We start from the raw sequence: 24,240 nt of genomic DNA on the forward strand, positions 1-24,240 counted from the left end.
CCCCCACTCCTCTCCCTCCTCCTCCTCTCCCCACCCCCAGGATCTTGATGTAAACCACCGCCAAATATCAAAATGTAGTTTTGATATTTCTTTGCAACCTGTATATTTTGTTGTGGATAAATTATGTGGGAAGCGAGAGTGTTTCTGTACCAATAGCAATAACGGCCCATGCTATGGCCACGTCATGATAATTTTCGGTCCTTCACAGAAAACATGCTTGCATCAATATGTAGTGTGCATGGTTAAGCATATATGTTATCAAGGTCCAGGATTTATTGACACAGGTTAATCATAAGCTGAATAATCCAACCACATTTTTGTTTGGAAGTGGAAAGAAATAATAGAAATTGCATTAATTGCAACGTGTAAAAAGAGTTGAGATACTGTATTATAATTTTGCTGCATGTCATTGTGGTGAATATGTTTAGTTTGTGACTTTATTTGAAGCAGAAATAATATGTGAATGTTTCATTGACCATAATTCCGACCGGTAACTACGCACTTCGTCCAAGCACATTATCGCACGCGTCATGCAAGCCATCTTAAATGACCACCTAAACTGTCATTTGGCAACTTAAAAAACTGCCTAGGTTGCCCAGCTGGCAACAGGGAAAAAGGTTAAGTGAGAGTCCTGTAATATGAGAATAGGACCTGTTTTGCTTTACAAAGAGTGTAGGAAGGAACTACAGATGGTGGTTTAAACTGAAAGCTGGAATAACTCAGCAGGACGGGCAGCATCTCTGGAGAGAAAGAATAGGTGGTGTTTCGGGTCGAGACCTTCAGACTAAAGAGGTTGAAAACCAGCATAAAACACAATGATGGGAGATGCATGTTATCCAACTAAGGACAGAAATCAGAATCATGTGTTCATCTTTATAGAGGCGACACCATAATAAATATTACAGAAAAAATAATTTAATGGGGTGGCACAGCGGTAGAGTTGCTGCCTTACAGTACCACAGACCCAGATTTGATCCTGACTACGGGTGCTGTCCGTACAGTATTTGTACATTCTCCTTATGACCACATGGTTTTCTCTGGATATTCCGGTTTTACATATACATCTTAATTTAATTGAACCATATACAGTTGAATATGTGGCATTATTTTTGTCTAAAGGGTAAGGTCGATTGATTTGTGCAGAACATCTCTCTCTCGTGAATCATAATCTGATTTCCATACATGAATACACCAAGGTCATTCATGTGCTGCACCTGTTGATCAGAACCTGGCTCTACTGCGGAATGTAATTAGGAATGTAATTTAGCCTAACCTTATTCATAGCTAATCCAATTTGAAGCATAAATGTTGCATTCAAATGTAAGTTAAAAGACTCACTACAGTATGCACCAGATTGCACAATTTCAAGCTGAAAAATGTGAAAGCTCCCTACCGTGGGGGGGGGGGGGGGGGGGGGGGGGAAATAACCCCTCTCCACACCCTCTCCCCCTCAGTCGCTACGCTCCCTCCCAATTTCTCACTCTCAACACCCAATGTTGGCAGCCATGAAAAACGTATCTCTATACTTTTATCCATAAATATTCTAATACCCAGTATCTATTTATATGGAATGCAATTGTAATTGCTGTATAATTTAGCAGTGAATTAACCCGGGATATCTAACTAAATTATGTTGAAGCCTTGTAAGTACATTTCTTTTCTTTATCAGATATAAAAGCTGTTTCTTCCAGCAGAGATAAATCTTTTTTCCTCAATTCAGAAAGAGACCTAAAAATGTGCAGGAACCAACCAAAACAGAATGGCCTACCACAGAGCACTGGTAAATGGCAATGTTTTCTTTTTGTTTTGTTGTGATCTTAGTTCAACTAAAGCTAGCTAATGTATCATTAAAGAAGCAGGACACCAAAAAATAGAGAGCCAGCTTACATTAAGCAATCAGAAGTAACGAAAGCAAAATACAGAAGTATCCAATTAAGGTTCCCCTTTGCTCAAAAAAGCTTTGCAACTTATTTTAAGATTCCATTATTGTGCATTGTAGAGGTGACATATTAACTATAGGATGGTTCTTCAATTAAGTTTGCATTATTTGGTTTAACTACAACATTCTGTTCAATAGAAAAATATTCCTTTCATGCCATCAACCAGATATAAAGCCAATTCCAAACATATCATGAACTTGCATTTTTATTTCATGTTAATTTATTTTGGGGATCCTACTTAACGTCCAGGGAGTCCGTGGATTTTCCTGAATATTGGAACATGTTGAAAGGGCAGGGCAAAAATTTTCAAAATATTCCTTATTGCATATCCAAAGCCAATAGCTGGTTTATATTCCAGATTTTTAAACATCTATTTTATATAATCTGTATATATTGTTCAATAAGCCTTAAAATTGCTCCATTTCTTTCTGTCTGTCACCCAGTGGATCACTTCACCTTATCAATGGCTGACCTGACATTACAATGATAGGTCACCATCTTCCGTTACCGATAATCCAATGGCCCGACTATCTTCCTGCTCATTCCTCTAATTTAAGAGAGAGTTAGATAGAGCTCTAGGGGCTAGTGGAGTCAAGGGATATGGGGAGAAGGCAGGCATGGGTTATTGATAGGGGACGATCAGCCATGATCACAATGAATGGAGGTGCTGGCTCGAAGGGCCGAATGGCCTCCTCCTGCACCTATTTTCTATGTTTCTATTCTGATCCTAATATTAAATATCCAGACCTTCCGCTGCTGGAAGTATAGGATTTGTGTGTGTGCTTTATCATCGTTCCTTACAATGCTATGCACGACAGTGATCGCAACTTCTACTGAAATGTGGATGGCAGTTGGCTCGCTAGCTCATCCACCCTTTGACAGGTCTTGTTTTTGGTCCTGCTGGGGGTCCACAGCCCCCTCCTCACCTGGCAAACCAGGTGGGGGAGACAGTTTAGTCGCCGACTATCCAACCATGGAGCAAGTAGCACGGGATGTCATGGTACCCTTGGTGGGGGGGGGGGGGAGCTCCCCCCAACCCGACCTGACCTGATATACTATACACTACGAGAAAGTACTGTGTTTCTAGTACCACTGGATATAGGATGAGGTGTTAAACCAAAGGACTATCTAAGGTAGATGTAAAAAATACTAAGTCAATATATGACGTACACAGGATGTTCTGGAGTCCAAATCCACATTTATCCCGTAGCTAATCACAGAGTTAACAGGTTTCTCTTCTATTTACCCTTTCGGTTACTGTAGACCAAAAGTGGTTTAGTGGTTGCCCAGGATCCTCCCATATGGAAGGTTCCTGGTTAATTTCATCCCTTGTTTTTTTTTTTAAGACCAGTGACACCATAGGATCGGTACATAGAAACATAGAAATTAGGTGCAGGAGTAGGCCATTCGGCCCTTCGAGCCTGCACCGCCATTCAATTTGATCATGGCTGATCATCCAACCCAGTATCCCGTATCTGCCTTCTCTCCATACCCTCTGATCCCCTTAGCCACAAGGGCCACATCTAACTCCCTCATAGATATAGCCAATGAACTGGCCTCAACTACCCTCTGTGGCAGAGAGTTCCAGAGATTCACCACTCTCTGTGTGAAAAAAGTTCTCCTCATCTCAGTTTTAAAGGATTTCCCCCTTATCCTTAAGCTGTGACCCCTTGTCCTGGACTTCCCTAACATCGGGAACAATCTGAAGACAATGTGTCGAGAGGAACTGCAAATGGGTCTTAACCCAAAACATTACCCATTCCTTTTCTCCAGGAATGCTGCCTGACCTGACCCGCTGAGTTATTCCAGCATTTTGTGTCTGTCTAGGTGTTCTTAAAGTTTTTGGCATCCCAGAGGCTTTCATAATGGCCGAGAGAATGGAGTGGCTGGGTTTGTATACTCTGGAGCTTAGAAGGATGAGAGGATATCTTATTGAAACATACAAGATTATTAAGGGTTTGGACACGCTAGAGGCAGGAAATATGTTCCCGATGCCGGGGGGAGTTCAGAACCAGGGGCCACAGTTTAAGAATAAGGGGCAAGCCATTTAGAACGGAGACGAGGAAACACTTTTTCACAGAGAGTTGTGAGACTGTGGAAATTTCTGCCTCAGGGCGGTGGAGGCCGGTTCTCTGGATACTTTTAAGAGAGAGCTAGATAGGGCTCTTAAAGATAGCAGAGTCAGGGGATATGGAGAGAAGGCAGGAACAGGGTACTGATTGGGGATGATCAACCATGCTCACTCATGCTCACTTTGAATGGCGGTGCTGGCTTGAAGGACCGAATTGCCTACTCCTGCACCTATCATCTATCAACATCTTCAAGAACCTTTACGAGTGACCCAGTTGCTACATCCAGGTTGATTCAGGAAACACAGAATTATTTGACATTGTCACAGGGGTAAGACAAGGTTGCCTTCTATCCCTTACTGTTTATTGTCACAATCGACTATGTTATGCGGAAGAAAATGAACAAACCCGACTTTGGAATACCGTGGAGAACAGAAAGACGCCTCACAGACCTAGATTTTGCCGATGACATTGCACGATTAGCAGAGTCGAGACACACCCTTCAAGAGATGACAACCACTCTGGAGGATTATGCATCAAAGGTTGGATTAAAGATCAGCTGCCAGAAGACTTCTTCTTGCGTTTGGCATGCACAGCCTAAAGTTGTAGGAAAACTTGTTCTATTTGATTGTGCACACCAGGTTGATTGCATTAGTTGAAACAGAGCAGACCACGTGAAGGTTGCAATCTCCCACCCCCGCCAGAAGACTAAGATGATGCAGACTGGAGACCAGCAGCCAATAGACCAACTGATAATCAATGGGGAACCTGTGGAAAACACCACAAGATTTACCCATCTTGGCAGCATGTTCACAGTAGATGGAGATGTAGAGGTCGACATCAACTCCTGAATTGGTAAAGCTGCATCAATCTTCAAACAAATGCAGCCAATATGGTCTTGGGATATCCATGATGCTAAAAGTCAAGCTCTTCCAGTCCATAGTCCTACCTACAGCCCCATATGTCATTGAGACATGGAGAATCAATGTGAAGATGAAAAATAAATTGGATGCAATCCAACAACGCTTGTGGAAGATCCTGAAGACTAGCTACAGACCATATCACAAACGAGGAGATCTACCGTGAAACTGCACCAAAGCTTCTCAGCCAGGACATAGGACAGGACGCAGGATGAAATTTGCAGGACATGTACTCAGAATGTCACCAGAACATGTACCTAAGATAGCAATGACATGGCAATGACAGGAAAAGAGGCTGACCAAAACTAACATGGAGGCGAACATTCCAGAAGGATTTGGAAGCCCAGATCGCAAGCCTATCGAGGGTGGAAGACATCGCACATAACCGAACAGAATAGCTAAAGCTTGCTGCCCAATGCACTCAGTGTGGGAGGAACTAAGTAAGTAATTCTTAAGATGAGGTTTTTAATAAAGAAATTGCTTCATCACCACTTGATCAAACAACTTCCCACGAGTGAAATGTTAATCTTAGTTCTATTGCAAAAATTAGGAAATAGATATATTTTGAAACCATTCCTTTACGTTCATTCCACCATTTTGCACGGTAATATTGCCTCTTAAAATGCCTTGTATTTAGATTTGATTTTCATATATCAGCCAAATGTACACATTCTGCATTCAGTTAATTTAATTTAAAATATTGTTTCAATGCATGCAAAATATCAAGAATATTTATTCCATTATTTTAATAACAACTCAGATTAGATATGTATTGAATTATACAAATTAATTAGGTAGCATTTGCCTTTTTATGTAAGTAATATTGTTTGTAATTTGATTCCATATAAATGTTTAGTTATTTGCATCGTTGTGTTTTGAAAGCTGGAAACAACAAGGAACAGAGGGACAACCTCTCTCTCATTTCAAAGCAAATAATTTTGATCCAGCTGCTTTTAAATAACGAGACCTGCTCTTGTTTTAATTTTGCCATTACGTTTCTAAACCCATCAAAACCGACCTGTCCAGTCTGAATTTAAATCTGGCTTCCAATTGCACTGTGGAAGAATGATTTTAAACAATCGCTCCCCCTCACTGTGGGATACTGGCAGCTTCGGAACGGTGCAGTGCAAATCTGCTGAGACTGTGCCGTGGATTTATAATAACATATCACATTTTAAGCATCTTCCATAACTTTACTTGCTATGTTTCGCAGCGTATATAAATGCAATGAAGATATTACATTACAATAAGGATAGCTCTAAGTCCAAAAGGAAAGAATAAGAGGGAGGATTATATATCAACAAAATAGAGAGAGTACAGAGGAGATTTACTAGAATGTTGTCTGGGTTTCAGCAACTAAGTTACAGAGATAGGTTGAATAAGTTAGGTCGTTATTCTCTGGAGCGCAGAAGGTTAAGGGGGGACTTGATAGAGGTTTTAAAAAGGATGAGAGGGATAGAGAAAGTGGACGTGGAAAAGCTTTTCCCACTGAGAGTAGGGAAGATTCAAACAAGGGGACATGACATGAGAATTAAGGGATTGAAGTTTAGGGGTAATATGAGGGGGAACTTCTTTACTCAGATAGTGGTAGCTGTGTGGAATGAGCTTCCAGTGAAGGTGGTGGAGGCAGGTTCGTTTTTATCATTTAAAAATAAATTGGATAGTTATATGGATGGGAAGGGAATGGAGGGTTATGGTCTGAGCGCAGGTATATGGGACTAGGGGAGATTATGTGTTCGGCACGGACTAGAAGGGTCGAGATGGCCTGTTTCCGTGCTGTAATTGTTATATGGTATATATGTGATTACAGAAGCATAATCACAATAGCCTAACACCATAAATATGACACCCTTTATTGCACTTTTGTGAATTTCCAAATAAAATCGATGGCAATGGTTGTTACACTAAAAAATATCAAATTCTTCAATATTACTGGAATATAGTCTACACTATATCCTGTACTTTAATTCTGTATGCATTTGTGTAGTTTATTGTTTTAAGCATGGTTTATGTAATTAATAGATTGTTAACATTTGCCTTAAAATGTTCATTTAAATAAAATATTGGCTTTAATATAATTATATTTCCATTTCTTTGCTCTGTAGATTAATCTATGGTGCTTCTCCTATAATAAAAAAAATGTACATTGGAGGTACAACTGTAAAGTTAAATTAAAGTGAAACTTATGCCCCTGCACATGTAAAACAGCCAAACATCGTGGGAGCTTTAATATTCATGTTTTAGGTGCAACACATGAAGACAAGACTGGAGACTTCAAGGAGCTGCAGATGCTGGAATCCTGAGTAAAACACAAAGTGCTGGAGTAACTGACCAGGTCACTCACCAGCGACATGAGTGGTATGTTTTAAAGAATGCCACCAGTTGACCCACACCTGCCAAGGTAAGTAGAGTTCATAAGTTATAGGAGCAGAATTAGGCCATTCGGCCCATCAAATCTATTCCGCCATTCAATAATGGTTGATCTATCGTCTGCTCTCAAGTTGAGAATCTCAACCCTATTTTCCTGGCTTCTCCCCATAACCCTGACACCCGTACTAATCAGGAATCTGTCAATCTCCAACTTAGAAATATCCATTGATGGTCTCCACAACCTTATGAGACAGTGAATTCCACAAATTCACCATCCTCTGAATAAAGACATTTCTCCTCATCTCCTCATTATCTAAAGGTACTTCCTATTATTCTGAGGCTGATCTCTGGTCCTGGACTCTCCCACCACTGGAAACAACTTCTCCACATCCACCCTATCCAGGCCTGTCACTATTCGGTCAGCTTCAATGAGGACCCCATCATCCTTCTAAACCCAGATCTTTAACAAAAAGGTGCAGAAAGGAACAAGGGAAGGTAACAGATTACTTTTGTTTACTGTGAGGGGATCTGAATACTAAAGAAGAGAGAGTTATCTTAGTTATATTGGGCATGAGACCCATAGATGGGGAATTATGTGCACACAATTGGTATCCTTATTTCAATCGAGTATTTCAGTTCAGTGTAGTTTAGTTTATGGTCATATGTTATATTGCTATATTTAAGAGGGAGTTAGATGTGGCCCTTGTGGCTAAGGGGATCAGGGGGTATGGAGAGAAGGCAGGTACGGGATACTGAGTTGGATGATCAGCCATGATCAAATTGAATGGCGGTGCAGGCTCGAAGGGCCGAATGGCCTACTCCTGCACCTAATTTCTGTGTTTCTATGTACCGAGGTACAGTTGAAAGCTTTGGTTGCATGCTAACCACTCAATGAAAAGACAATACATGATTACAATCGAGTCATTCACAGTGCACAAATACAGGAGAAGAAAATAACGTTTAGCGCAAGGTAAAGTCAGTAAAGTCCAATCAAAGACAGTCTGATAGTACTTCAGGACTGCTCCCCGTTTCCAGGATAGATCAGATGCCCGATTACTGTTATGTGCATAAATACAATGTGGTAGAGGAACAATGGAGATTTTGCTTACAGCAGGATTACAAGCACATAGAATCAGACAGACACACAAAACATATATTATATAAGACAGTGAAAAGATAAAAGATAAAAACTAGAAATTTGTGCAAAATCACAATTACGAAACAAGCACATGGCAGTGCAAGTGGTGGCCCATTGATTTCCATTGCTGAGGTTGGATTGAAGAAGCATATTGATGTTTGAAACTAGTCCAGATAGGTTCACTAAATGAATACCTGGAAGGGATAGGTTGGCTTAAAAAGTTGGACAGGCAAAGTCATATTCATTGGTGTTTAGAAGGAGAGGGGACTTGATGAAACACACAAGCTTCCGAGGAGCTCTTGCAAGGATAGATGCAGAAAGCACGTTTCCTTTTGCGGGAGCAACTAGAACTAGGCTCATTATTTACATGTAAAGAGCCACTCATTTTACTTTAGACTTTTAGATTTTAGAGATACAGTATGGAAACAGGTACTTTGACCCACCAAGTCCACACCTACCAGCGATCACTAGCACTATCCTACACACTAGGGACATTTTACAATTTTACTGAAGCCAATTGAGTCTGGGAGGAAACCGGTGCATCCGGAGAAAACCCATATGATCACAAGGAGAATGTATAAACTACATACAGAAAGTACCCATAGTCAGGACCAAACACAAGTGTTTGATAAGCTGTTGTAAGGCAGCAGCTCTACCATTGTACCACTTTTTAAAAGACAAAAATAAGGTTTATACAAATCACTTGAAGAGGTTTCTGACTCTTTAAACTGCTCTCCCAAAGGGCAATGGAAGCAGAGTCTTTAAAAAAATCTTACGGCAGGTATAAGAGAGCTCTCAGCATCTAGTCTTTCCTCCAGTCTTTCCATCACCTTTGGAAACTTTTATTCTTGTTTCTCAATCTCATAATGGCTTATTTGACTTTCAATGGCACAACTTTGGTCCTCATGTTGATAAACAGCAATAAAAGTTTCCAAAGGTGATGGAAAGACTGGAGGAAAGACTAGGTGCCGAGAGCTCTCTTATACCTGCATTATGGGGACAATTAAAAACACCTGAGCAATTACAAATGCCTGAGAAGCCATGTGTCCCAAACATTACTGTGCCCTGAAATGGGGGGGGACTATGTATAAACACAGCTGTAATTTCTACATGGTGAAAACAAAATGTATAAAAATGGCCTTTAATAGGGTCTGACAATGTGCACTTTAACCACGTGTGATTTTTTCTATTACAAATCTCAAATTGTGGAGTACAGAGGCAAATAAATAAATGAGCGAAGGAAATAGGCAACGTTTGAAACCCTTCTTCAGACTGAGGTTTGAATAAATGATGGGTCTTTGTCCCAAACACTAGGGAGGGCACTATAATTGCCCTCTCGACAATAGACAAAAAAAGCTGGAGTAACTCAGCGGGACGGGCAGCATCTCTGGAGAGAAGGAATGAGTGACGTTTCGGGTCGAGACCTTGCGACACATTATCACCCTATCTCTGCTTGGTCCTGAACCATGTTCATCACTCACTGGGCAGGCAATCAGATTTCTGTGTCTAGCAACCATGCACTGAAGATTATTCTCACTATTTGATATAACTGCTGACACAGAGAAGGGATAGATAAAAAAAAGAGATTGAAAGGAAAAGGGGAATGAGAACGGAGAAGGTTACAGAAGGAGGAAGAAGGAGACGAGTTAGGAAAGGGGGTAGGGTGAATGGTGAAAGTTTAGAAATGGGTGTGGGCTAAACTTGTGCCCGAGTGTCCACATGGAGGTGTTGTCAGAAAAAACTGAAGTGTCTGTGTTTCTCTCCATGTGTGTGCAATGGAGAATTATCCCCAATTATCATGGGCCTGCTTGCCATTGGACCTCAACTCTGCCAAGCCCCTCTGGTCTTGGCATGCAACAGACACCCCGGGTAAAAATATTTCAGGTAGAGATGCCTCCACTCTTCAAAATGCAGGAGTGGAGTGTAAATTATCTGAAACCTCGGAGAAGAATGTTGAAAGCAGTTTGACAATGAAATTCTAAAGTCTGAGGAAGAGAAAGTAAGCTTCATGCAATAATTAAACTGACTATTTGCAACTAACCAAGTACATGGATACATCGAATACTCAATTGTCATGATATAAATAAGTCCATCCAGTTCCGAACTAGGTTTAGAAACTTACTTAAGAGGTTGTTTTGGAACTTCAGAAAGAGGTTGTGCTTAGACACAGACACTAAATAATGTGGTAACACAGACACTACATAATGTGGAGCTCTGTCCCTGTTGTCCCTGACTGTCTCAGGCAATAGCAGTGAACTGATTCTGCAGCCACTGCTAACTTTAACACAATATGACTGCAGCCAAAGGCAAATTCTTGTGTAGACAGCAGTCCGTTTCTGCAATACTTCACAACGAGATCAAAGTACTTGGACTGCCTAATGATCGTCGGTGCATCTAAAAACTTTCCCAGAGGAGATGAGCGACCGATATATTTTTTAGTTTGGTAAATAGAAAATAAAATCCTCAGCCTTCAGTTTCCTCCACCCACACACTGCAGTATGAGGCACACGTGCAGTCAGCTTCGCCTTTCCATATCATGCATGTGATAGGCACACTTGCAATTGCTCGCTTAAAGAAAGGTTTACAAGGTATTTCTTCCAGATAAAGTATCAGATTCTTGCCAGATTGGATTATTGCAGCTGCATTGAAGTCGCCACCAGGTAACGGCCCGAGTCCACAGCACTGGTGACTATTTACAGAGGCCATTGCTCTACCTCAGTAAACTTTCACCTTCACACCCCGCATCCAGTTGGTGTCCCTCTGGCCAGCAACCATTCATGAAGACCGCACCCTGAAGCTGGTTAACTGAGCTGAACCTGGATCATTTCCACCCCTTGTGTTCACAGCCATGTCGCTGCTGACTGCAGGCTCGCATGGTTCTGGCAAAGAATGTGATTGTAACGAGGATTGGCATCTAGTCCCAGAATCACGGAGTAAAGGCGCAATGCAATACATTTCACTTTGCTCTTATGTCCCAGCTCATAATATAACATCCAAATCCATAATCATTCATTATTTGCTGTCTCTCCCCACAAAAAAAGAGAGATTTAAGTTCAGGCATAAGAACAGCTTCTTTCCCACCGCTATCGGCATCTACCCCATAGGGTTATTTAGTTATTATAAGTTAGGTCAAGAGTGTACAATTATCATATTTATGGACAATGGAACAATGAAATTCCTACTTGCGGCAGCGTATAACAGACCTGTAAACACAATCCATTTGCAGGCAAATGGGACAAGCTTAAATGGGGCATCATGATTCGCATGGCTGGCAGCCTTTTTGGGCAGCGACTGATAGATTCCCTCGATGTTAGGGAGGTCAGAGCCGATGATGGACTGGGCAGTGTTTACAACTATTTGCAGTCTTTTCCGCTCCTGGGCACTCAAGTTGCACATCAACACACAAATAAACAGCGTGCTCTCTACTGTGCAAAGGTGCAGATGGGACTCTCTGTATCTCAGGAATCTGATGAGTTTTGTTTGAGTTTCAGACCAGGAGAGATCTTATATACGCCTAATGCCTGAGCCCATTGGGGAAGTAGCTATTCCTCCACAAACCTGGAGTGTTGCAGATTTCAGGCTCCACAACCCCTTCCAAAGTCCACAATCAGGGTTTTAGTAGTGTACCTTCTAGCTGAAGGCAGCGGGGAGATGGAGATTTGTGGCGTAGATTATGGTAGCGGGGCTTTGAATGCTGGCAGCCTTTCCTCCTCCCCGGAGACCGGGGAGCATTGATCTGATAGATTCCCTCAGTTATGTTGGAGGGAGGTCAGAGCCGGTGGTGGGGGGGTGGGCAGTGTTTAATTCTTAGTCCCCTACTTTTTGCAGTCTTTTCCGGCCCGCGCCGGTTGTAGCTCCGACCCCGGCAACTCAAGTTGCTGCGACTCAAATCCAGCGCCCGCCCGGAGCTCTGCGAACTTGTCAGCCTCATGCTCTCTTACTGCACAGCACCCTGTAGAAGTTTGAGAGAGTCGACTCCCCATTTTGAGCATGCCGACTCTCTGGTGGAATCTTCTCAGCCAGGGAGAGTAGAGACGCTGATGAGCTGGGAGTTGAGCCAAGCGCTGCGCATCAGTGTTCTCTTTGACCAGGAGAGACTCTTAAAGTTTCCCCCCCTCCCCCCCCCCCCCCCTATGCATAAAAGCCCTCCAAACCACTGGACATTTGAAGCAGATGTCTTGTCCCCCGGTCCACCATCAGGCCCGTTGATAGTAACAGACCTGGGTTGACCGTGGGTTGTATCGGGTCCCCATCCTAGCTTTGGTTGCAAAGTCCTGGAAACAATCGGTTTTTCGGAGTTTTTTTGGTTTTAGGAACTCCGGATAGTGTAGCAATAAGCTCATCTCTCTGAAAGTGCTCAGAACTGGGTGATTTTGTTTTTGTAAGCAGCAAAGACTCTTGTCTATGACAATAAATTATTTATCTAAGCAAAATAGAAATCATTATAAATTGCTCCCAATATTGGTTGCTTGTAAATTTAATTGGACAAACATATTTTCATGCCTGTGGAAGGCTCCATGGAATGACATACACAGTGCACAATCACGGCATTGTACTTTAGTTTAGTTTAGACATACAGCGCACAAATAGGTCCTTTGACAGTGATCCCCGCACATTAACACTATCCTACACACACTAGGGACAATTACACTTATACCAAGCCAATTAACCTACAAACCTGTACCTCTTTGGAGTGTGGGAGGAAACCGAGTGTGGGAGGTAACCCCACGTCGCCGCAGGGTGAACGTACTAACTCAGTACAGGCAGCACTTGTAGTCGGGATTGAACCCGGGTCTCTGGCGCTGCAAGCACTGTAAGGCAACAATTCTACTGCTCCTATTCTTCACGCAGAGAATTGTGAATTTGTGGAATTCTTTGCCACAGAAGGCAGTACATAAATTTAAAGAGTTAGTTAGAGAGGGGGGGGGGGGGGGGGGGGCGGGATCAGGCATGGGTTATGATTGTGAATGGCCATGGGGGTGGGGGGGGCTCAAAGGGACAAATGGCCTCCTCCTGCATCTATTTTCTACATTTCTATTCAGCGTTTTTTTAGTGTATGCATTTTGAAATTGTGTTTAAATTCCTAATTGCTGATACAAAAAACATTCCCATTACAAAATGAGAAAGATTTTAAAGTCAAAAACCATCAAAAACTTATTTGAATTTTGAAACATTCATTCATCTGTTATTCCATTGTTAAATATTGTAATCAATACTGCTCGTTATGTTGCTTCTTATAAATGCTATGCCTGGAAACTGCTTTAAAATGAACTAGACTTTCCTCCATAACATGCAGAAATTTACCTCCATGTGAGGAGCTCCTCCCCTCGACCACATACAGAGGCCGAATGAGCACTAAGTGTGGAAAGTGATCCATATTAATATTCTCGCAGCAGCAGATGCAAATCAATCTCCTAACATGTGACCGACCAATATTCAAACAAGAATATTCACAACCAAAAGTAGAAATAGACTGAAAAATGCTAACAAAAAGTCATTCTGATCATCATAAGATCTGATTGCTTGAAAGAGGCTGATCCTCATTATTAATAACTCCTTAGTTACTGACATGATCATGGCAAAGCCAGAGTCTCTTCCTTGGCTGTTCTCTTACTCTGGCACACGGTGGTTTGGGAATATAGGAAAAATGGGCAATCTTGTCCAATCTTCACAGGAGAAATTTACTCAACCATTTCCCTCGAGATTGGGAGGGGATTCACTTCATTCAATATGACCTGAACCCAATTATATCCAAACAGCTAAAAACATATTTTCTGCTATGATGAGCATGCAATTATTTCTGATAGCAGCTCCAAAACGTTCCGAAACAAATTTCACTGACTTTTGAAACACCACCTACTGCATTTTGTTTTCTAATGTAGGATAATAATAATAATAAATTTTAGTTATGGGCGCCTTTCAAGAGTCTCAAGGACACCAAACAAAAATTTAGCAGGTAGAGGAAAAACATGTAAGGGGAATGAAATAACCATATAACAATTACAGCACGGAAACAGGCCATCTCGGCCCTACAAGTCCATGCCGAACAAATTTTTTCCCCTTATCCCACCTGCCTATTCGTACCATAACCCTCCATCCCTTCTCATCCATATGCCTATCCAATTTATTTTTAAAGACAGAACCTGCCTCCACCAATTCAAGCTCAACCACCACAATGTGAGGCAACCCCTTAATGTCCCTTAATTCAGATGTCCTCTTGTTTGAATCTTCCCTATTCTCAAAGGGAAAAGCTTGTCCACATCAACTCTGTCTATCCCTCTCATCATTTTAAAGACCTCTATCAAGTCCCCCCTTAACCTTCTGCGCTCCAGAGGACCTAACTTATTCAACCTATCTCTGTAACTTAGTTGTTGAAACCCAGGCGACATTCTAGTAAATCTCCTCTGCATCATATTGTAGAGGGTACACAAAGAGGGAGTTCCAGAGCACTGGGAGCTGCCCTGGATGGAGGGGGCTCTGTCCCTAAAACTGCGGAGGTTGGACTTGTGGATGGAGAGAGAGACCGGCTGATGTGGATCCGAGGGACCGTGAGGGTTGCGGAGTGGGGGAAGAGGAGGCTCAGTGGATCTGAGGGACCGTGAGGGTTGGTAAGGGGAGAGGAGGTCAGTGAGATATTGGGGGGGCCAGATGGTGGAGGGCTTTGTAGGTGAGGATCAGGATTTAGTAGGTGATCCGGTGGGAGATGGGAAGCCAGTGAAGTTGTTTGAGGACTGAAGTGATGTGATGCCAGGATTTGGTGTGGGCGATGAGTCGGGCGGCTGCGTTCTGGACCAGTTGGAGTCGGTTGATGTAGGTGGAGCTGATGCCAAGGAGAAGCGAGTTGCAATAGTCCAGCCAGGAGGAGATGAAGGCATGGATGAGTCTTTCAGCAGCGGGAGGTGTGAGAGAGGGTCTGAGTTTGGCGATGTTGCGGGGATGAAAGAAGGAGATCCCAGTAATACCTGCCTATTAGTATTTATTGTCAATTCTTAATTGCCTCAATTAAAGTCACCATATAAAACAGCGATTGATCTGACAATAAATCACAGGTTCCCTTGTCTAATTAGTGACATTAATAAGCAAAGTTGTTTTTAACAAAATGACAGTCCAACACCATAAAAAAAAATTGAAACAAAGTGTCTGAGGAACTGTTCCATCAATCAATATGACTGTAGCTCATTTTCTATTTCAGTGTCAGATTACCAGTCCCTTCCCTTGCTGCATGTTACCTCCTGTGTAGATATCCATTGATCTCTTTCTAGTGCATTCTGTAATGTGGCCTCCATAGCCCTCTTAGGTAGATAATTTCGTAGGAATTAAAGAATTTCTCTGCATCTCAACCCCAAATGTCTAACCCCCCCCCCCCCCAAACCTGAGATTCTGACCCCGGTTCTACATTCCCCAGCTATGGGAGACACCCTCCTTGCCTCTAGCCTGAAACTTTTTCATGCTTGGACTCTGGTGAGATCCCCAAAATGACTTTATTTGTTGACTAACTTCCAAAATTTGAAAAGCGTATACCTGTATAGCCAAACCCACTTGTGAATCAGCATTCACGCCCACTGTGTTTGTTAGCCGAAGGGATCTACAGGATTTGCTGCCTTAAGAAGGCAGCCAGCATCATCAGAGACCCACACAACCCTGGCAGCACTCTCATTTCACTCCTGCCATTGGGAAGATGGAATAGGAGTCTGAAAAACTGTAATGCCCAGGTTCAGGAACAGCTTCTTCCCAACAACCTGTCAGGCTATTGAACACTACAAACACCAACTAAGCTCTGAACTACATAAACTTGGAGTCATCGATTTTGTCTTTGAGGTATTGTCATGTTTTTTTTAATATACAGAACAGTTTTGATGTTTGTAATGATGTTCACAGACAACAATGTTGCATACATGTTGTGCTGTTGCAAGTGAGAATTCCATTGTCTGGTTACGGGACATATGACAATAAAACACTCTTGAATCTTGAGGTAGTCAACTCCGCTTTTCATGTGTATGGAAGAACTGCAGATGCTGGTTTAAACCAAAGAGACACATAAATCTGAGGTAATTCAGCGGGCCAGGCTGCATCCCTGGAGAAAAGGAGTAGGTGACGTTTCGGGTCGAGATCCTTCTTCAGACACGAAGCGTCACATATTCCTTTTCTCCAGAGACGCTGCCTGACCCGCTGAGTGACTCCTGTTTTTGTGTGTGTCTTGTCTCCGCTTTTCATACACCTGGCAAAATAAATTCGTGCCCTTGGACAATGCTGGTCCATGCCCCTCCCTTACTCTACAGTCAGTGCGACTTGTTCAATGAGCTCGTCAGACGTCTTGAACAGGAGACAAGTCAGACACCATCCGTTCCAGGGAGAATCCTGAAGTTTCGGGTCCGTTTGTTGCCAAACTCCTTTCTGTCTTGGTCAGGCTACACACCGTCTATCTTCGACTCCCACTGACTGATAATAAGATCTAACGCATTATCTAGTGGTGATTAAGTTCTTCGTTTGACACTCAAACATAACTAACTTTGGTACCCGTTGCCATTCATTCCCGGTGCCCGACTTATTACACTGAACGCAAGCACAGTCCAACACGCACAGTAGACTGCAGTCTGTCTAGCGTGTTAATTTTTTTAGAAGAATCGAACTTCGATGGCAGTTTGGAGTCTAACGAGAGAGTTGCGCCGTCCCACGGCCACAAAAGTTTAATTGAAGAATGCACTTAGGTCCCTCAACCTGGTTTAGTTAATTCCTGTGTGCGCTCCGCGGTATCCCTCTTCCACCCCCTCTCCTCTAGTACCTCGGTGTCAGGTCCTCCCGCAGTTCACAAATCGGCTGCCTAGTAAATACCAGCATTATAGAGCCATTACGCGGGATATTCTCACTTTATTAGAGACTTTCCCTTGTTCTAATATCACCAGACGATCACTTGCGGGTCGAATGTTTAATAAATCTACGGTGGCAGTTTCGTTGCGAACATACAACGTTGGCGTTGTATTTTTAAAGACTAGTCTCAGTGAATCCCTTTATGCAAATATTTAGATATTGATGCCGATGTTATTTCAAAAAAATCTGCTCGATAAAGGGTTGAGTTTGCCATTGTAAAATGTTACTAGTAGCTTCTTTGGAGTCTTTAACCGTGATGAAAAAAGTCTAAGTGTGATGTGTACTGGAACTGCGCTAACGCTCGCGTGTGGCGATAGCATTCAATGTTCTGCATGACCGCACTTCAGAGACCAAGGCAAAAATGGAATGATGGAACGGTTCAGATCAAACCAGCAGCTTCTGGGAAAGTGTGGTTGCTTCACTCGATCAATTGACCTCCTAACACAGAACACGGGAATTACTTCAGCCCCAGGAAGCCGCCAATCGGAATCAAACCAATGCCTATTAAACACCATATTTACGGTTTAGAAACATCCCGAAATGTTTTACACTTGGATAGAAAGTAATTTAAGAATCGTGTAAACTAAATACTTAAATAATGCGATTCTTTCGCTCGGTTAAGTAATCGGTGATATTGTTAAGGTCACGCCAGTTTATTACGAAAATATATTCCCACCTCTGAAATTAAAAAGATAGTAGAACGACGTAATAGCCACAGCTGCTGTAAACGAACTCCTTTACAAACCACTGCTCTAAATATGCTTATCTGGAAAGTATGAATGAAAGGCGCTTCAATAATGTTATTTGGGAAACTAGGACATGGAGTATTCTTGACTACAGATATATAATTACATAACGTACACAATAACTAACAATGTTCACCTGCCACTTAATGGATTTCAGATTTATGCGATATGTTTATGGTTTATTTTTGGTTGTTTTAGTATTAGAAATATTGAAAGCTTCGCAAATCACCGGCAAAGTGGCTTGTACATTCTATCCTTTTCCAAGGCATTCAGAATAGCGTGAAATTGATAACCGGTTAATCCCATTCCCTATCGCTTGTACCTTTAAAATATTTTAAACCATTTATTAAGTTATTGGCTTTTCTTTCCCTCTCTAAACCTACGTTGAATTATGAAAACTCTTAATATTATTTTGACACCCTTGGATTGGCTCCAGCTATACATACTACAACTGAATACATTTACATTTGTTTCGCTCTTCGTGAATCTTCATGCTTAATTCTAAATTGACCATGAAACTGAATCAACAAAAATTGAAACGACCAAACAACCGACCATAACTTCCGCCTGCTAGATAAAAGAGTTACTGTTTTAGTAAAAAATATAATTACCTGAATTTCCCGCGCGTGATATACAATGATCAGACCAAGCAGAATGATGGTAGAAAGGCTAATAAGGCATTTAAGAGCTAATGAATACAGAGATCCCTGTAATATAAAAGAAACACATTTGAGTGTTGATGAACATTAGTGGGAAATTAAACTTTAAACAACCTAAGAAAACGTCATACTCATTATCTAAGAGTGCATATCACATATAAAGTTAAACACCGATTAACTTTTATAATAAGCGTTTTAAAATTAAATTGTTCATTATTGCTAATGCGAAAGTACAAAGCAGTTGCTCAAATGAACTACAAGTTTGTGAATGGGCAACTGGATAAAGATCAAAAAAGGCCTCCAAAAATGCCAAAGTATAAGATATTCGCTGCATTTTGCTTACCTTCTGATAAGCCCCCCACGCAAGTTCAGTTTCGATGACCATCACTACAATCCCAAACATACCAAAGATTAAAGCATAGTCGCTCAATCGTTTTCTTTTCTCAAACAAAGCTCTTCTATGTCCCAGCTTGTAGGCAATGTTATTGTTTTTCTTTTTACAGGATTTATTGTTATTCCCCCCGTTTCCTCCACCGCCGACGACGCCGCCGCCAGCGCTCCCGCTTTGGCTTTGCCCGTAAGAAACGACCGTAGTGGAGTTGTTTTGCTCCGGTTTGGAGACCACGATCTCCGGGGCGACAGTGGTGAAGATGGGTTGAAGAGGCTGCGATTCCGAGTCCACTTCGTGCAGATTCCTTCTGGAGGAACTCAGGTTGCTGAGTGGCCGCATCACGCCGCCGTTGTACCTGCAGCTGCTCATGGCTATTTCAGTGAAGGGATTGCTCTCCCTGCGGCTGCTGCTGGGGCTGGGGCTGGGCTGCCGGTGCTGGTGGTGTCTAGAAGAGCTGGCATGACTGGCGGAGGAAGGAGAAAGCTCGCTGACGTTCAGCTGACTACCGTGCCTGGAGGAGGAGGAGGAGGAGTGTGGAGAATCGGTCCTGAAAGTGAGTGGCGAGGAATTACACAGCAGCCGGTTGTCGCCAACGGCGGTGACACGCGGGCAGTTGCATCTGATCCACTGGTGCGGCTGCTCGTCTCGTTGTTGCTGCTGGTGCGGCTGCTGGATGAACTGGTGGAACTGCAGTGGGGTTTCCATGTCAGGGCTATTAAAGCCGCAGGATCGGGTTGTGCACCCTGCGCAATGCGTTATGGTCCGGATGGGGAAATCCTGGCGCGGACTCGGGCCCATCCCGGCTCCCGTAGAATCCAGGCGGCGCGTCCGATTGGCCGGACGGACCAGGACAATCGGCATGACGTAATGCGGGGGAGGGGCCAACCCCGCTCACAATGGGCGGGCGCTCTTAAAGGGGCAGCGTCCCCTCTCTGGGCCCCGCCCACAGTGGGCGCTCTTAAAGGGGCAGCGTCCCCTCTCTGGGCCCCGCCCACAGTGGGCGCTCTTAAAGGGGCAGCGTCCCCTCTCTGGGCCCCGCCCACAGTGGGCGCTCTTAAAGGGGCAGCGTCCCCTCTCTGGGCCCCGCCCACAGTGGGCGCTCTTAAAGGGGCAGCGTCCCCTCTCTGGGCCCCGCCCACAGTGGGCGCTCTTAAAGGGGCAGCGTCCCCTCTCTGGGCCCCGCCCACAGTGGGCGCTCTTAAAGGGGCAGCGTCCCCTCTCTGGGCCCCGCCCACAGTGGGGGCTCTTAAAGGGGCAGCGCACCCTCGGCCCGTTCCTGCTCAAAAAGGGGGCTCTTAAAGGGGCAGCGTCCCCGCTCAGGGGCCCCGCCCACAGTCGGCGCTCTCAAATGGGCAGCGTCCCCTCTCTGGGCCCCGCCCACAGTGGGCGCTCTTAAAGGGGCAGCGTCCCCTCTCTGGGCTCCGCCCACAGTGGGCGCTCTTAAAGGGGCAGCGTCCCCTCTCTGGGCCCCGCCCACAGTGGGCGCTCTTAAAGGGGCAGCGTCCCCTCTCTGGGCCCCGCCCACAGTGGGCGCTATTAAAGGGGCAGCGTCCCCTCTTTGGGCCCCGCCCACAGTGGGCGCTATTAAAGGGGCAGCGTCCCCTCTTTGGGCCCCGCCCACAGTGGGCGCTATTAAAGGGGCAGCGCACCCTCAGAGATACAGCGCGGAAATCAGAACCTTCGGCCCACCGAGTCCGCGCCGACCAGTGGTCCCTGCAGAGTTACACTATCCTACACACACTAAGGGCAATTTACATTCATACCAAGCCTATTAGCCTTCAAAGAGTGACACTGAATAAATAGCCTAATTGTAATAAATAGCCTGTTTGGAATGTGGGAGGAAACCGGAGCACCCGGGAAAACCCACACGATCACGTGGAGAATGTACAGACTCTGTACAGACAGCACCCGTGGTCAGGATTGAACCCGGGTTTCTGGCGCTGTAATGCAGCAACTCTACCGCTACGCCACTGTGCCTCGCAAAGTGCCTATGATACGTGTGTGTTTGTATGTGAACTAACTGTTTCTTATCATTGTGTATATTTTTCCATAATTACTCTTCATCTACCGTGAATGGATGGTGATACACAATACAAAAAAAATCCTTAAATTGCAGGAGCTTCAAAATCAAACAGAATTGATTTTTTTCCTTCTTTTTTTATCATCTGAACAGAGCGTCTTCTCCTCACAAACAGCAGACTCTGAGATTGCAAGTTTTGCTAGTCTTAAAAGGGCAGCGCACCCTGAACCAAGCCCGGGGCCGCTTGCATCGGCTCATCCGTGCAAAGCCCTGACAGCGGCCCGGACCCCGAACAGCCAACTCACTAAAGTTACACGCAGCGATTGTTGCAGAAGTGTGTTAACTGTCAAAGTAGGGAAATGCTCCTCTGCTTTATTTCACTTTTGAAGAAATTCCGGGAAATATCTTTCTGCAAAATTTATATGCAGGTCGACGTGTAGCCACAGCAACGAACGATATCCTGGCAGCTCCCAGTCCCCAGCCGTCATCCTGCCCCGGCTTCATCGATTCCTGCAGGAGACAATAGGATCATATTAGCGGGGAACAAAAGATTACAACGCGCAAACATTTCAAATGTATCTTTCATATTCGATGTGAAACAGAATTGGATTAATTTGTGTAAATCGGCTCCAAAATGTGGGCGGTGCAACCCGACTGTATGAATGGATGAATTGATTGTAAGGCGTTTCGATACATCAGGAATTGTTACACCATGACGTTTTGAGGCGGGGATTGCTAGATTTTTGATTAGTAAGCGGGTCGGGGTTATGGGGAGAAAGCAGGAAGGGGAATTGGGTTGAGAGGGAAAGATAGATTAGCCATGATTGGATGGCGGAGTAGAATTGACGGGTCGAATGGCCTAATTCTGATCCTATAACTTATGAACTCATAACAAAACTAGGGTGATGGAATATAGGAAAGTGACTTGTGTGCTATACGTTGAGCGTGTCATTGATTTTTATTCATAAAATCCCAATAAACGTTTGATTTTCCTAAAATGAATCATACTATGTCTTAACCCGATCCGTAGATTGATAGATATCCAGTCAAAGGGCAATTGCAGATTGATATCTAATCATTCTTTATCAAGCTCGTCCCGTCTTATCCCCAGTCCATATAAATACTGCGGTGTCCCATTTAAAACTGATGAGCGAATGGCGCTGGGGAAGATTTACAGTTTATTCAGGGTGCAATACAACGAACCAGTAGCAATTGATCAACAGGAGGGGCCGTGGAAAAGATTCAGCACAAACCTTGAGTTCCATTAAGTAATTGAATTCTTCACCTGTATCCGATTTCCTGATAAACTATTCAGCGTCATCCACGAGGATCGTAACCGTCTGTTGGATGCTTTTAAGTTTTTGCAATGTGACACTGAATAATTAATTTAAGCAGGGAATCCTTTCTGTTATGGCGGAGCAACAAAGGTGGAAGGGTTTTCAATATTGAACCGAAGCGCCGCAGTCTTTGCAGGTAAAACATATTCTACCATTCGAGAGATGTTATGATTATTTAATTAGGTAAAACAACCCAGCTATGCATTTTATTTTACTGTAAAAGTGCAAATTAGCTAATATTTATCGTAATTATAGATCACTGTGCTAATTTGAAACATGTTATTGTTGAGCCATAAAGATCCTAACGGAGCGACTCGTGAAAATTGTTGCCACTTCTAAACTCATTGTGTTGTAAATCACTTGTGCAGCGTCTCTCTCGTTAAATTGATCTTCGAATGTTTTCTTTTTTTCTCATGAGCTTCCCTACACCCCCGCACTTAAAAAAAACCCAGACCATTAAAACGATTTGTCTCGGCACATTGCGGCACATTGTAAAAGTGGATTTTCACTCAAAACAAAATATGAATCGATTTCAGTAAACAGATCCAATGGATCAGGACGTTCTCATGTTCATGTTCCGTATTTAACTGCCACTAACTGTTTAAATAATGCAGCACCCATTAACAGTGTCAAGTATCTAAATAGGTAGACAAAGGTGCTGGAGAAACTCAGCGGGTGCAGCAGCATGGATAGTGAAGAATACTTCAAGTTTCGCAAGGTAACATTGAACCCGAGACCAGTGTCTTTGCTGCAACATATAAGGCAACACTAGATGGCGTCTGATTCCACAATAATGCTCAATGGGTTGGATACCTGCAATAATTTCACTCCTTGCCTTACTTGGGTGAAGTTGCTGTCGTTTTGGCTTGCTTCACTCTTTTTGATAGACTCTGTGTTCTCAATGAACCCCCAATTACTTATTTATTATGAGTGCAGTCGTGCATCTCATCCCATCTAACCCATTGCATTGCCACGGAGTGGACAATAGGATCAAAACGTAAACTTGGACTGTTCTAGTTATTGACAGGAATATACAATACAAAGTGGCATAAATGCTCGTTGAAATTGAGGTCTAGTTCATGAAACGGGGGTTCACGTTTACAGTAAGTCTACATGAAATTTAAAGATTCACTTTTTCAACTAATCTCATTGGGTTATTACTTTACCAATGTAGTTTCCTGTACAGGATCATCAATACCCTCAGCGACAATCTGAAATGTGGCAATTTGACTGTTTAATTCAGGGTTAATACTTTATAATGCAGCAAATAAAAACCCATTTAAAAGTCACAATCGCCGAATAAGATAAAGAGTGAGAAGAAACTGGAATTAAATATGGTTATATGTACAGTATCCCTTATTCCAGATAGCAGAATAAATCATAACATAGTCTCATTGTATGCGGATGACCTGCTCCTGTACATCTCGAACCCAGTCAGCTATCTCCCTGTGATTACGAATATTTTAGAACGGTTTGGCGCGTATTCTGGTTATAAACTTAACTACCAAAAGAGTGAGCTATTACCGATTAACTCATTGGCTAAGCACCTTCCTCGCTCTTTAACCTCATTCAAATGGGCAGAGGACGGGTTTCGTTACCTCGGCGTTTTTATTACAACACCTATATCTGATATGTTCCGCACAAACTTTCTGCCTCTGGTTGAGAAAGCTGAAAGAGATTTTGACCGCTGGTCAGTTTTACCGCTGTCCCTCGTGGGCCGGATAAATCTGGTCAAGATGGTCGTCCTACCCAAATTCCTGTATCTTTTCCAGTACGTCCCTA

At 43.3% G+C, this 24,240-nt stretch overlaps 1 protein-coding gene across 2 annotated transcripts in view; it reads right to left on the reverse strand.

Moving 5' to 3' along the window:
• LOC129695829 (small conductance calcium-activated potassium channel protein 2-like) overlaps positions 1–20,353 on the reverse strand; it is a 127,226-nt gene extending 106,873 nt beyond the window's left edge. The window contains exons 1-2 of one of the 2 annotated variants that reach the window (XM_055633184.1): positions 19,054–20,353; positions 18,663–18,758 (exon numbers count right to left, since the gene is read on the reverse strand). In XM_055633184.1, coding sequence (XP_055489159.1) covers positions 18,663–18,758; positions 19,054–19,962 — 1,005 coding nt within the window. In that variant the 5' untranslated portion in view covers positions 19,963–20,353. Of the gene's footprint in view, positions 1–18,662; positions 18,759–19,053 lie in introns of those variants that run through there. The other variant, XM_055633185.1, reaches the window with a different exon arrangement.
• Positions 20,354–24,240: the final 3,887 nt, after the last annotated feature.

The sequence above is a fragment of the Leucoraja erinacea genome, chromosome 3, assembly GCF_028641065.1.
Source record: "Leucoraja erinacea ecotype New England chromosome 3, Leri_hhj_1, whole genome shotgun sequence".
NCBI classification, from domain to species: domain Eukaryota; kingdom Metazoa; phylum Chordata; class Chondrichthyes; order Rajiformes; family Rajidae; genus Leucoraja; species Leucoraja erinaceus.